This window comes from Macrobrachium nipponense, chromosome 9 (assembly GCF_015104395.2).
Source record: "Macrobrachium nipponense isolate FS-2020 chromosome 9, ASM1510439v2, whole genome shotgun sequence".
Classification (NCBI taxonomy): Eukaryota; Metazoa; Arthropoda; class Malacostraca; order Decapoda; family Palaemonidae; genus Macrobrachium; species Macrobrachium nipponense.
In genome coordinates, this window is record NC_061110.1 from 83,593,131 (window position 1) to 83,609,142 (window position 16,012).

Below are 16,012 nucleotides of genomic sequence, written 5' to 3' on the forward strand. Positions count from 1 at the left end.
CTTTTGAAGTGAGGCTGTCTGAGTAGATCTCTCCTCCAGGGCAACGTTCTTGGGAAGTCCACAAGGAACGTCATGACCTCTGTGAACCACTCTCTTGCTGGCCACATTGGAGCAATCAGAGTCAACCTTGTCCCTTCTGACGCTGCGAACTTTCTCATTACGTCCCCCATGATCTTGAATGGGGGAAAGGCGTAAAGAAATCCAGGTCTGTCCAGTTCCAGAGCAACGCGTCCACTGCAATTGCCCCCGGGTCCATAACCGGGGAGCAATACAGAGGAAGTCTCTTCGTCCTCGATGTACGCGAAACAGGTCTACTAGAGACGTACCACAATTTCCATAACTTTTGACAGATTCTTGGTGGGCAAGGTCCATTCTGTTTGGCAGCAGCTGATTCCGGCGGCTGAGAAGGTCCGCCCTGACATTCTGAACCCTGCCACGAATTCTTGTCAGGATCTTGATGTGCCTTGCGTCTGCCCATAGTAGAACTTCCTTCGCCAGGAGAAAAAAGGGATCTGGAGCGAGTCCCTCCCTGATTCTTTAGATACGCAAGGGCTGTGGTACTGTCCGAGTTGACTTGAACAACCTTGCTTGACAGTTTCTCTTCGAAGAACTGCAGCGACAGGAATATCGCTGCCAGTTCCTTTACATTGATGTGCCAGGCTACCTGTTCCCCTCTCCAGGAGCCTGACACTTCTTCCCCCCCTAGTGTTGCTCCCCAACCGGAAGTGGAAGCGTCCTGAGAACAAACACTAGGTCGGGGCTCAGAAGATTTAAGGAGAGGCCCTCTCGTAACTTCTGAGGGTCGAGCCACCATCTTAAGTGAACTCTTACATCGTTGGAGATCCTTAGGATCGCATTTAGGTCCCCTTTCGACTTCCATTCTTCCGCAAGGAAGAATTGAAGAGGCCTGAGGTGCAGTCTTCCCAGAGAGACAAACTTTTCTAGTGAGAGGAAATGGTGCCCAGCAGACTCATCCACTCCCTCACCGAACAAGCTTCTCTCTCTAGGAAGGCTGCGACTTTCTCTAACCCCAGTCGCTGACGTTCCTGGGATGGAAACGCCCGAAAAGCACTGAATCCATCTGAATCCCCAGATCACGATGGACTGTGTCGGGGTCGATGGGACTTTTCGGTGTTGACCAACAGACCCAGAGCTTTGCTAGGGCTAGCGTAAACTGAAGGTCCTTCAGACAACTTCTGCCTCGACGACGCTCTGATCAGCCAAGTTCGTCGAGGGAGAGGGAGATCCTGATTCCTGACGAATGGAGCCACTTCGCTACATTCCTCATAATCATTGTGAAAACCATTGGGGCCGTGCTGAGACCAAAACAAAGGGCTCTGAACTGCCAAACCCTGTTGTCCAAGACGAATCTCAGGTACTTCCTTGACAGAGGGTGGACTGGGACGTGGAAGTATGCGTCCTGCAGGTCTAGAGACACCATCCAGTCGCCAGGTCTCAATGCTCCAGCACCGACTGAGGCGTCTCCATTCTGAACTTTATCTTTTCTACAAAAAGATTTAGCCTGCTCACATCCAGGACCGGGTGGGCGCCAACCTGATGACTGCTTTGGCACAAGGAAAATCCTGTTGTAGAAGCCCGGTGACTCTAGGTCCAGGACTTGTTCCACCGCTCTTTTTTCGACCATCTGGTCTAAGAGATCGAAAAGAACCCTTTTCTTCTCTCCCTGATAAGATGGAGAGAGGTCTCTGGGAGTCGAAGTCAAAGGAGGAGGATGAAGAAAAGGGATCTTGTACCCCCGTTCTACTATCTTGAGGGTCCAAGGGTCCGCTCCTCTCTGCCTCCAAGACTCCGCAAAGAATTCCAGTCTGGCCCCGACTGGTGTCTGAAGGACGAGATCTTCACTTGCTGGTTTTCGGTTTGAATGAAGCTCTTCCTCTTGAAAAACCTCTCCCTCTGGGGAGCTGCTCTCGAGGGGGGTGCCCCGCGAAAGGGTTTGACTTTCTTCGGGGGTTTGCTGAAAGTTGACGTGGAAGGAACCGCTGGACGTCTTGAAGATTGAACCAAGAGGTCTGGGTCGCCTTCTCTTGCAAACTCTGTGCAAGATCCTTTACCATAGCCTGGGGGAAGAGATGGTCCGAAAGAGGCGCAAAGAGCAAATCCGCTTTCTGAGCTGGAGATACCGACTTAGCCGTAAAATTGCACAGCAATGCTCTTTTCTTTAGGAAAGCAGTTCCAAAATTCGAAACTAGCTCCTCCGAACCATCCCTGACGGCCTGTCCTACATGACAACACGCAGGACAGCTCCCCCAGACTGAGAGAATCAGGACTTCTAGACTGACGGTCCAAAACTCCCAGACACCAGTCTAGGAAATTAAAAACATTAAGGGTACGAAGAAGACCCTTCAAGTGGTGGTCAGTCTCAACTGGAGTCCAGGTCACCTTAGCCGACGCTAAGGAAGACCTCCTCTGGGCGTCCACTAAACTGGAGAAGTCACCCAACGCGGACGAAGGGACCTTTATCCCGACATCCTCCTTGGTCTCATACCCTGCGAGTCTAGAGGGTGGATGGGCGAAAGTGGTCTTGCCCTGATCCTTCCTTCTGGACATAAAGTCTTGGAGTTTCTTAAACGCCCTCTTGGTCGACAGAGACGTTTTCATTTCGACGAATTCAGGGGTCTTTACGGTCTTGGACGACGAAAGTTGTGAGGGAGGAGACCTAGGGGCTGTAGGCTGGAACTTGTCTCCGAATGCTGAACGCAACAGCCTAACAAGAACCTTGTAGTCCGAGACAGCTGAAGCTACCGGCTGTTCTTCCTCTACGGAACTCCCCGGACTACTATGCTCCCCTTCCTCCCTAAGAGGAACTGGAGAACGCCTATCAGGAGAGGGAGTAAGTCCCTTAGGCTCAATCCTGAATAAAGACTTCCGTTGGTTGGAGGTATCCCCTACAGGTACGGAAGCAGCCGTACGTTGCTCTTTAGATGCACGGACATCTTCCGAAAGAGAAGCATCCTTAGAAGCCAAGTTAACTGTTTTAACCGAAGCTCCCCTTCGAAAGGAAGAGCGAGCTTCCTGAAGAGCAGCGCCAAAAGCGTCCTGCTTAGAAGAGCGAGCGTCCTGCTTTGCAGGCTCCAAAGCGTCCTGCTTCGCTCGAAAAGCGTCCTGCTTCACACGGCGAGCGTCCTGCTGAGCGTCCTCAAAAGCGTCCTGTCTATGACCAGAAGCGTCCTGCTTCGCACCGCGAGCGTCCTTGCCGAGCGTCCTTAAAGAGTCTTGAAGAGAGCTCAAAGCGTCCTGTCTAGAACGCCAGAGCGTCCTGCCGAGCGTCCTCAACCGCTACTTGCCGAGAGCGCAAAGCGTCCTGCTTCGAACGCCGCGAGCTCCTGACGAGCGTCCTCTCCTGAGCGAGTAAAAGATCTGCTAGGAGAGCGAGAACGTTGACGATCCGGAGGCGGAGAGAGAGACGAGCGAGCTGAGAGAGAATGAGGCCGCTTCGTCCTCTTGACGGGCAGCCGAACGTCCTTCCTACGCCTAGACTCGACTGCTGCTGGGCAAGTCCTCTGAGCCATCAGCGACGTAATCTGGTCCTGAAGGGACACAAGGATATCCTTCGTAGGTGACGAGCAAAAGAAGGGGCAGGACTGAGACTGCGAGAAGGCGAGGGCGAGGGGACGCCCTCCTTCCTTCTAGCAGGTACAGCTATCTGCCTCTCAGGTGAACACGCCTGTGCGTGGAAACTAACGTCCTCATCGGTAGAACGCCTTCCTCTCTTCTGGGGAGGAAAGGCGTCATAAGCGTCCTCTGACGAAAGAGGAGACATAGGACGTGAAGCGTCCTCAAAGCGAAAAGTCCTTTTCAACGGACGCGAGTCTCTCCGAGCGCTCCACCCCTTGCGCGGGGAGGACGCTTCGGAGGACGAAAAGCAATCTTTCAGGATACGCGCTCGTGCGAGCTCCTTCCTGGCAGACCTGGGATTTAGCAAACAATAGGCCTGCCGAAGGGACGCCAGATCGGTGGGGATGCCCGTAACCCTCTGCGGCTTTCGACATACCCACTCCCTGAGTCCTGGGAGTCCGATAGAGGTCTAGGCCTAGAGGCATTATGGGGCCGATCTGACGCCCCCTCCACAAACACTAGGGCACTGACACAAACTTTCACTGGGCCGGTTTCTAGGGCCAACACTTTAGATTCGAGAGCACGAATAGACTCTAGAATCAGAGAAAGGGTGTTACCTTCTCCAGACACAGCTGGGGCGCAAGGCAACAAAACAGGATTAGGTTGGGCAAAATCTACTGGTGTTAGGGGAGGAGAAATGTTACATCCTTACCTTTAGTAGAGCTGCCCTTAGAGGAAGACCTCCTGACTCTATCGCGCTCTAATTTACGCCGATAGGTCTCATACATCCTCCATTTATCATCATCCAAATCCTTACATTCATTGCACAGATCATCAGCCACGCAAACATGCCCCCTGCAATCCATACAAACTGTGTGAGGATCAACTGAAGGTTTAAGAAGCCTCACCTTACATTCACTCCTCACACACACTCTGTAACTTCCCGAACTTGATCCAGACATACTGAATCTAGAAAAGCCAATCCAAAATCAAAAACCAATCCACTATTCCGCGTGCCAATCCAACAATAACCAGAAGTCGATACAAAAGTCAATCCAGATAATTTATTATGCCAGATATATTATGCGAGATAATGAAAAAATCCTAGACGGAGGTACTGTAAACAGATGTTTGCAGCACCGGCGACAGATAATGAAAATTTATGGCTTACTGTGTAAAGTGATTGCTTGTCGATCGTTCGATACTCGTAAGTGCTGGATGTAACAGACGTTTGGAAGCTTTTTTTGTTTGTTTGTTTGTTTATTATAGTTAATGGTTACTTAATAATTATTTGAAATGAGTACATGCAATACATTTAATAAAAAAAATTGTGAATTAGATATCATAAAATATAAAATAAATCAGACTGCCAACAAATACGTATTTTTTAGAATTCTTCTTCTGTTTTATTATTACGTTACATATACGTATGTTTCATTATAGCTGTCAGTAACTCGCTATCTCCATTAGGTAAAGATAGAATAAAGAATAGAAATGAATGGTTATTATACTGTTTGGTAGTTTCATTAGTTGAAGAGAGATACTAATGAAAATTTATGGATTACTGTGTGCTAGGAAAAATGATTGCTTGGCGCTCGTTCGATACTCGTAAGACGGGTAAGAGCTGAATGTAAACAATCGATTGGAAGGTTTGTTTTTTGTTTGTTTGTGTATTATAGTTATTGATTAATTAATAATTATTTGAAATGAGTACATACTGATTATTTATACATTTTATTAGCATATTCTAAGCCTTTAGCTCTTAGGTTTAGATGTCAGAATCATAGACTAGGCTACAATAGCAACCGCTGACATAGGCTAGGCTTATTGCTAAGGGGCATATGCTAAAGTCCTAATATATGCAGTAAAAATGGGGTTGAACATTACATGCAGTTGAATATTACTCAAGTACTGTATGTACAGTATTTTGCCTATTTGGAGTCATATTTCTTCCGTCGGATCGGCGTTGTAACCCTAGAACATGTGTTTTAGGCCTGGAAATATAATTTACTGGGGTGTTTTTGGAGGGCTTGGAACGGATTAGCCATTTTACATGTAAAAGGTGTTCCAAGATACGAAAAACTTATAATACGAAGGCCGCCTCGGAACGGATTAATTTCGTATCTCGAGGTACCACTGTACATTACTGTTTCTATTTCCCACAAATAATGTCATGCAAATATGTACTATTGATTTGCATTGTCAAAATGTCTAACGAAAGATGCAATAGAAAAATTGTGTTTAAAAGCTAGAGTAGTTGCTACTTCATAGGCTTTCATTTTAATCGAGATGAAGAATCTTCTTTAATTTGAGAGTGGTCTTCTAAAATGAGATCTCTCAGAAATAACGCTATAGCATTTTTTGAGAGGGGGCGAGAGGGATTCTTTACTGAGCACTAGAGATAGCTTGATGTGCCACAAATCCTCTCTATTCTCTGTAAATACGTATTACCTTGGCCCCCTAACCAGACAGAGAGTCCTTTCTTCTTCCTGAGGACCTAAGATGTCCGCCAAACTTTTTATTGAAAATGAATGAGGCCAAGGTTTGGGTGGTTGTTCGTTTTTAGCTTAAACAAAAAAAAAAAAAAAAAAAAAAACTGAGGGTGAAGGAACATACTATGTCGCTCTTTCATGTTGATATGCCACTTCTTCCGTTCCGGTGTCCACCTCCCTAACACTTCTCTGTCTCCCAGGAGAGTTCCCCAACCTAGGTCCAAGGTGTCTGAATAAAACACTAAGTCAGGGCTCAGTCCAAAGCAGGTCTTCTTTGAACACAAAGGAGTCCAGAAATTTCTTCCTTTCCCAATTCATTAAATAAAATTGTAGGGATCTCATGTGGGGTTTTCCTAGGGATACAAGCTGTTCCATGGGTACGAAGGTCCCTTGAAGGCACAACCAATTGTTTGATGAGCAAGATTCCAGGGATAGGAATTTCTCCACTTTCTGAAGGCACGATTCTATCTTTCTGAGGGAGGAAGAAACCTGGACACAGAGAGTTTATCCTCAACCCCAAATAAATTATTTCAGCCCACGCACTCTCGGGTGAGAGCGTGGGCTGTCCCAACGACATGCTGGAATCTTCTTCGAGGCCGAGGCTTCTACATGTAAAGAAGATTGAATGGGGAACCTCCTCTATGCTCTGTTGAGTGCGAGGACTTTATGTTCAGCATTGCCGTCACGGGACCCTATCCTCTGATCAGCCGAGGCATGGCTTGTGGGAGTTATGCCTCAGGTCATTGGAGTTCCATGGGTGGGGGGAGTGCCAGTATTCTGCACACACACACACACACACACATTCTGTAGGCCACGTCTCAGGACGAATCCTTTAAACCCTGTGCAGCAGAAGGTTCTTTACCAGATCTGAGACATCTGATGTTTGGTACCAGTGCCTTGGATGTCAGTGGACCTGAGGATCCACGTACATGGACTTGGCTTGTGAAAGCTGCATCATGGCTGACCCGAGCATGCGCTGCTTCCATGCCTTGGACGTTCGGGGAGACCCGAGACATGGGTTCCCTGTATGGGGACAAGGGAGAGCCATAGAGAGATCCCAATGTTTCTTCCGTAGAAGACATGCTGTGAGGGGGGCCAATGGGCCTTCTTATGGTCAAAATAAACAGCCTTTTCCATCTTAGGGTCTGTGGAAGAAGGGGAGGAGGTGAAGGTAGGAGGCAAAGAAGACACTGATGATGAAGTTAAACAGGGGTCTCTTCTTTGATGTCCTCTTGTGGTTAAGCTTGTATCTCTTCAATAACTTGCCCACAAAAAGATCTTGTTGTCAGGAGACATCAGAAGGGGTGTAGATGTTGGTGTAACTGGATGCACAAACGAAGGTGCCATGACCTTAGTCATGGTTCCCTTACAATCTGTAACTGTGGCTGTAGTTGCAGTTATTAATGTGGTCGAGGCAGGGGCAAATTGGTTGCACTAAGGTGTGCAATCAAGCCCCGCACTGAGGGCTCCACGGCAAGACCTAGGGAGGGTCAAAGGTCCCTAAGGTCTTGGAAAGTCTTCCCAATCTTCCCCAGCCCTACTACAAACAGATTAGTAGGGACTGCCTCCCTTTTCCCTGGGGTAACCTCTCTCCTAGGGATAACAATAGGGAGTAGCATAGGAAGAGACAAAGCGCTAACCAGTGTCCTTGGAAGAGAAAACCCTTCCGAGGATGGGCGGGCAGCCTTCCTAGATTTCCTCTTTCCAGCAAGCTGCATCCACTGATCCGGGGACAAAACACGACACTCAACAATAAGATCAGTAATGGAACAAACACGTATGCGGCACTGTGCAAACTGTGTGAGGGTCTACGTTAATGGATAAAAGGAAGCAGTTACACGCTTCCCCACGTCAGGGTAAAGACAGGGTTTAGGCTTGAGCGATCTTGGGTTTGCATATTTGAAAAGAAAACATCAAGAAAATAAGCACAGATATATTAATATCATACAGGCACAACAAAACAGGAAAAACCCAGGATGAAGTGGAGGAGAACAGCGAGCAAACATTTGGGTTGAGGAAGACGAGGAATGCGTCTGCTCTGGATGAAGGCTATAAGGCAAGTGAATGCATAACTTGGCAACGGGAGGAGGAAAGGGTACCCCTTGCCCCTCCCACAAGTAGTTCAACTAATGAACAACCTTGTGTAGAATAGCCTGCTCCAGCTTGCACTGAAGGCAATTCCTATCCAAAGACCAATGGTTTGTATTCATGTAGGAATGTAGGAACAAACTGCTATCCTAGACTACATGGAAAATCCTCTATTTCAGTCACCTTTATATCACCTGGGCTTCACTGCACCTACACAACAAGTGGAAACTTGATAAATACAGTGCTTCCTCGATATACGGTGATTGGATCTTACAGCACTTTTTCAGTGGCGTTAACGGTGCTTTACAGCACTGTAACTTGATGTTACATTAAGTTATGGTGCTGTAAGCATTGCTGAGCATCAAGCTAATGGCCTTACAGTACTGTAACTTGATGCAATATTTAGTTAACAACGAAAAACTGACTTGTGGCGGAAATCAACTTGCAGTGCGGTACTGGAATGAATCCCCTGCCGTAAGTTGAGGACGCATTGTATGTATAAGCCTGAAGCTCATCCTAACCAACTTGGCATGGCTTAACAAATATACATATAGTCTTAGTCATAAAATTATGAGATAACAGATGCCAAGTCCTATTTGTACATCTTGCAAATGTAACAGTGTACCAAGACAAAATATTGGATGGATGTCATAAGGGCACAGGATACAAGCAAGACTTACTGAACAAGTAATGGTATTGCACTATAACACAAGATCTAGAAAGTGAAGATAATGGAAAATATGACTGAAGAATCCCTCACTGGGCCAGCCATCTGGTCTAAGAGGGCAAGGGAAGGCTCAAGGTCTGGAGTATACTTAGTCCTACCTATGGTCTCCCTCTCATCATGGAGTGACCACTGCCACTGATTCTCAAGCAGGGAAAATGTTCAATCAAAGTCATATGGAACCTCTTGTGACAATACCTATGGAATTACTCTTGCATGAGTAAGAAGGGGCAGAACTTCACCTTATTCCATCCACCAATCATGCATTCCATCATACAGTGAATGAGAACTATTCAAAGCACTATGCAACCATAGTCATTGCTGGAATACAGATTGTTACTGATATAGCAGGGGTACTTTCTCCCAGCAGGACAACTGCTACAGGAGGCTCAGTTGTACTGCACTCCTTAGAGGGAACATGATCAAATGCAGCATCATAAAAGCCCTTTAGCAAAGACTTAGCATTAACCACGTGATCAAGGAATACAAAAAAAGAAAGAAAAAAAAAACCTCTCTGGGATACCAGGGGAAGGCAACATCTCCAATTATATAGTCACCCCAGGGGCAGCCAACATAACAGGAAATGTGCATGAGTTAGGGTTTCACTTGGGCAGCAAACCTTGCTTATCACTAAAGAAGTGTGTGGGCTGGCTGCCCACCTTGAACAGCGCAAGAGAAGAATGAGCAGAAATAGCAAGAGGCAGCAAGGCGGAAAAAAGTTAGAATCAATGGGTGTTTCCTCCGTGACACTGGTAAACACTTTTCAGCCTATTTCCGCTTCTTATCAAACATCTTCCACTATGAGGGAAACCAGTTCAAACATTTCTCACATGGTACTTTGGAGCCACAAGACTCACTAACCGCCAAAAAAGAAAATTGTTGGGGATCCATCAACATGACACAGCACTGCTCTTCTGTTTTCTTGGTGTCCACCACAAACAAAACAAACAACGCTCCATACATACAAGAAAAAGATTAAAGCTTCAAGAGTCAAGGAGTTGTGGAAAAGTGCAGCAAGATATCCAAACCTGACTTTCAAAACTGTTTCAGTGACTGATTTCAGCTTGCACTGACATAAACATCTACATAAAAGGTGAACACTAGTAGCCTATTGCTGAAGGGAAACTGAATCTATTTTAGATAAATATGCACAGCTGTAAGCTACATTGGTAGGGTAGAATAACCTAAGCTAGCCATAGACGACAAAAATCCTTTCAGTACCGTTTGTAATAAATGTGTGATATCAACATTTTCATTATAAAACAAACTTAGGGCTAAATGTGGACTACAGTAAATGTTCTAAGCATGTTTACAATAAATGAAACTGTGTTTGGAAGATGCGGTATTCTTTTCCGATATGATTTTTTCAACTTACAATAAGATTCTTTGAATGTAACCTCATTGTAAGTAGAAGCGGAACTGGACTGAATTAACAGAAAAACTTACCAACTTGCATGAAAAAATTGTTAATATTTTCGGAATAACTGTGATATATAATCTAACCTCTACAGTTTGTGTGATTAATTTGCTGTTTAACAACTTTCATTATTTTCTGGTAAGTAGGGCTTGCTTTTGACAATTGCAACTTAAGTAAATCCATAGACAACATGAACTTTTGAAAAAATGGAAAAGCTTAATATCTAAATGCTGCTTGCCTAGCAGAATTATGCCACACAGTAAAGTACAAGCTCAGGGCATACAGCAATTGGTCCCGAAAAAGCACGGTAGTGTGACTAGATCACACTATAACACATTCGTGCTGTATGATTATTTATAGTGTAACTGTAGGTACATTTATATACAGAAACATGGGAAAAGCTTTGATACTGGTTATAAATTGAATATCTTTGATGAGTGCTTGGAATCTCCTTCTGCCATGAGTAAATAAAGTGAAAAATAAGCATTAGAATTACAATTTTGATAAATGTCAGATAACAAAAATAATAGAAGTCTCAATCAATGCTAATTGCAGCAACCATTCTTCTTTGTGTCTCCCATTGCAAATGTATACACCAGTTTTTTATTTGTATGTTAGATGAAGATAATAACTTTTCTTTATTCATGTAATGCCTTCAAATCATATTTATCAATTATGGCTATTCAGCTCTTTTTGTCAGTCAGGCCCTAAACTTTCAGTGTGACATGTATTTGCCCTTCTATGCAAGCAAGACTGAAGTTTGCCTACATTCACAATGCTTATTCCAAATATATAATCAAGAGCTATGATATGCAACCCCTGATCCTTAAGATAAGTAGGGTTATAGTGAGGTGCAATGCATGGATACCTGTGACAGGTTAGGAAGGGATACCTGCCCTTTGATAGGTTAGGGAGGTTAGTGACACAGCACCCTAGAAAGTGTTAGTGACACAACACCCTATAAAGCACAGTCCCTTATGATAGGTTAGGGACAGGGAACCCTAGGTAAGGTTAGGCTGCAGATCTGTATTTCAATGTTTGTGTATTGCAAGCTAATGGCCCTTGCAGTTATAATAGCCTACCTGATGCCACAGAATATCATCGATCAGTTTGTATCCCCCAGCTGAGATACTTAGTTTCCAACTGAGTGACTGTGGTCCTCATACCTGAAAGGGTAAACAACCGCAGACGATCCATCGTCATCGCGCTGGCCAGGCCTTATTTACTCGATATTTAATTGGTGAAGCAAGAATACAATTACAACTTTAAGCATACTATTCAAAAGATTGAAGTTTCGTCAACATAATGTGATATATAAAAGCCCCATACGAACTAAAATAAGCATGTAAGCTCTTCGTAAAGTATGTTTTCAAGGCAGTTTTGAAATCCAATATGGCAGCAATCGCGTGGCTGGCTGTTCTAACCACAGACAATCCACCATCTTTCCCAGCCTTCCCAGCACACATTTGAACAATGTTAGCGTATATATGTAACTTTTATTGATCTTACTCAAGATTGCAGTTGTAATCAGCACAATAAAACAACATTTTGTTGCCTATCTAGTGGAGCTTCACACATACGCCAATGCATTTACAAACTGTTTCCATGAATTCTAGTTGTCATAGTAATGCAGTAATGATAAAATTGCTGTAATATGTATATATATATGCTACAAATAGGTAGATACGCTAATTTAACTTATTTCCCCGGTTTTGTGTAAGTCTTATACCCAGTTTGGAGGGTAAACACATACCAATTGACAACACTGATAAACAATTGAAGAGCGCAAAATGCCACAAAGAATGCCGTAGTTCCCTTGGGTAAGTACTGGTTAGAGGTCAGGTTTACGATTGTTGTGATTAGAGTGCCCCAGCATCTATGGGTACAAGTGGTGTGTGGATTTAGCACAGGAAATGGGAAGTTTGTTGACACAAGCGACTCTGCAAACATTGAGATGGCGTCAATCTTCTAAATATTTCAAGTTGTAAGTAAAAATTTCGAAAGCGTGATGGGGTAGTGTGCACTGCGTTGGCCACACTTTTCATTACCCTCTGTTTAAATCTTAAAATATGGCCTTAATTTCTAACTTTGGAGAAAATACTTACTACTTCGAAAGGAGAGTAGAGATCTTGAGCTCCTGCTATCACCACCAACAACTCATGACTGATGACCATCTCCGTTTTCAGGACGTGTTAAAGTACTTTTTCGGAGGGTGGCCAAATATGCGGTAGTCAGTGAGTTGGCCAGTCCAGTCGATTGTTTACCCTATTCAATAGTTCTAGGGTAAAACATCCCCGACTACCAACACTTATCACGCTGGACGGGTCTTATTCACTTGATATTTAATTGGTGAAACAAGAATACAATTACAACTCTAAGCATACCATTCAAAAGATTGAAGTTTTGTCAACATAATGTGATATATGAAAGCCCCATACGAACTAAAATAAGTATGTGACGCTCTTCGTAAAATATGTTTTCAAGGCAGTTTTCAAATCCAATGTGGTGGCTACCGTGTGGATGTACAGGTTCTGGTCAGTGACGGACACAATCTTTCCCAGCCTTCCCAGCATTCATTTGTACAATGTTAGCGTATATAGCCTATGTAACATTTATTGATCTTACTCAAGTTTGCAGTTGTAATCAGCACAATAAAACATTTTGCTGCCTACCTAGGCTATAGCTATAAGTAGCTATCTAGTATTTGTTGATTTTTAAAATCACTTGTCATACCTAAGCCTTTTCAGTTGGACATCACCAAGTTTGTGGAATCTGAACCCTTAAATGAGTCAACTGATTTGCACAGGTTTAGGTAGTATAGGGTACCAGCTTTGTAAAATTTACCCTGTAAAGTTTCACATCCTAGGCTACGCCAGGACACAGATACAATACTACCTATCAAGGGAGCTAAATCAACCTTAATAACTTGCCTAAAACTACATACCACCTTCGTCTTGAGATTTAGATACCTACTAGTAGGCATGACCTTTGCTCATGTTCAGATTAGCTAGCTACCTAGCCTACTACCTAGATCCTACCTAGCTGGGCCTTTGTTATGCTACACCCTAAGCTAAGACTACGTGACAGACGTTATTTGTATTCTAATGTAATGATGCGGATTTCCTCCAGAATTAGTCGTTCTATAAGTTAAATACGAATTACAATTTACTGACATGAAAACAGAAAAACTCACCATTGTAAAGTTTTAACACAAGTCAAAAGTCAGTACAGTAATGTGTCAGCTGACGAATGACGACCACAACAAAGTTTAGGGGAAGTTTAACACAACCAAAATATACTTGGACTAAACAATGAATTTCATTCAAATAAAACCAAATAAGGCAAAGAATTAAAGAAAAGTTCAATTATTCAAAATTTTATTTTCTTAAGAGCTGATTTCCCCAGATATATCGTAGTGTTGTAAAAGTCGTAGTAAACGTAACCGATTGCTTTATGTTACTACATTGCGGGCCTGTCACTGCCTTCCGTGCACTAAAGTATAGATACGTTGCACTAATCGATTGCAGGAAGATAATATTAAATATGTGCCAAGGTGGGACCCTTTATCCAATATACCAGAAAAATAAGCAAAACACCAAAATAATGAATAATATCTACAAAAATGGGGAAAGAACTCTGATTTACATGAGAAAAGTTACATGATTTACAAAACAGTCGTATGAAAATATCAAAGAATCACATACACACACACACACACAAACACACATGTATATAATATATATGATATCTATATATATAATATATATATATCTATATATAGATATATATATATAATAAAGTTGCTTGGGTGTCTGAGTATGTATGTCCATCAGGTCTTCCGAAATGCCTACACATAATTAGCAGCAAATTGGTGTACTCATAATAATTAACCCGCAGGAATGTTGCACAAAGCATTAGAGCTTTCAAGTTCGTATAATCCCAGACCAGAATTTCAGTTTAATGAATACCCCCATTCGAAACATAGAAATTGTGTTTCTGTGAAACAAGGAAGGTCAATATACTAAATTGTTCATGTTTATATAATTTAAATTTTAAGATACAAATTATAAATTGTATGGTAGCCTTCCATTACCCACACAGATTATCCAAACTACCAGCTTGCGGGTAATTATCAATAGTTTGAGAACCACTGATCTAGATTTTGACTGTATCACTTCCCATTTACGAAAACGTTATGGGAATTAGGCACTGTAATAGATACAGTGTATTTTCATACAGGGGACCCCTTACAATTTACGAGTGATTAGGTCGTATATATACCCAGTGGGAGCTTGGCCGCGTAATTTGGTTTTCGCTCCCTTGAAAATGCTTTAGGAAAGTCATAAGAATTAAAATATGAAAATAATGCCATATTCATATTCAGTTTTCAATGGCACAAACTGTTCTAATTTTCACTCAGTCCTGCTTTCATATTCGATACGTATGAATTGGTTTTTATGTCATTAACCAATTTCGTTCTGAAATGGACAATTCATAATTAGTATGTCGACAGCTCAAATATTTAGCTGCTTAATTTGCTATGAACTTAATGAAAAACTATTTCTTTTCCGTATGAAAGAGATATTTCACGTGAGATATTTCACCAATTCGGATATTCCCTCATCCTACTATAATGAACGTTATGTCTGTCCGTCCGTCTGTCATTCAATCACGAGCAAACGGCTGGTCTGATGGGTATGAAACTTGGTAGGGTTATAGAGGCGATCCATATGATGGATTATAATGGGGTTTCATCCTACCTCTCCCCCTCCCCCCTCCGAGGTGGGTGGGGGTGAGAAGGGATTCCCTGAAACGGAGCTGGTTCTGCCTGTGAAATGAGGCTGGCTATGCCCGTAGACTTAATTATTTTACAAATTTATCATACATAATTTCTGTATACATATGTTTGCTAATTAAGAACAATTCTGCGATACTTAGACTGTACGTGCTTTTTGGCTCGGCCAGAATAGGGCCTTCTACTTGTATAGTGGTTAGTATCGTGGAATGCCACTCAGATGTCGCGGGTTCGCATCTCCCCCAGGCCGATGGCAAATCACTGGCTCCACATCATGATCAGTTACTGCTACTGCTGCAGCGTGGGGTCTGTGATGGCAGGTGGAAACCAACATTCTTAGGAAGCTTGAATTTCAAGTCAATGGCCTCTTTGGTGCACTTGTTCCATGTGAATAGGTTTCATCTACTGAAATATAGTAGTAATTATGATGTAATGGAGTAGTATTTGTAAGTTATACTTCTATTTACATTAGTAAGACAATTTGAAAATATATACATAAAAAGAAAACTGGCAAGAAATATAATAAAGAAATATAAAAATAATTCTAGTGGATAGAGTCCTTTAGGTAGTACCATTCTGGCAATGTTATCTGTAGCGTTTATCAAAGGATCACACATAATGCGAAAATGCGCACAAAATGCAATTCAAGACAGGTCTTTGTTTCAATGGGCACAATAACAAGATAAAAAGTTTATTACAAAAGAAAACACATGTGAGCACGTGCAATATTTCTAAAGCGTGTATCTAGTTCATGGCTTCTAGGCGCTTTTATGAACTATCTAACCCTGAGTCAAACCAGATAGAAAGTTCTGGCAAATCCATGCAATATCTGATTACACTCACTCTGTCGCCTTTCTGCTAAAATGGATTGACGATCAAACACCTTTCATGGAATTTTTGGTTTCAAGAAATCAAGTATT

General features: G+C 43.0%; 1 protein-coding gene across 1 annotated transcript in view; it reads right to left on the bottom strand.

The window, feature by feature from the left end:
- The window catches only part of LOC135217960 (geranylgeranyl transferase type-2 subunit alpha-like), an 80,883-nt gene extending 67,293 nt beyond the window's left edge, over window positions 1–13,590 (bottom strand). Inside the window, exon 1 of the mRNA XM_064254067.1 lies at window positions 13,491–13,590. Within this exon, the coding sequence (XP_064110137.1) occupies window positions 13,491–13,493 (3 nt within the window). The 5' untranslated portion in view covers window positions 13,494–13,590. The remainder of the gene's footprint in view (window positions 1–13,490) is intronic.
- Between the last annotated feature and the right edge of the window lie 2,422 nt (window positions 13,591–16,012).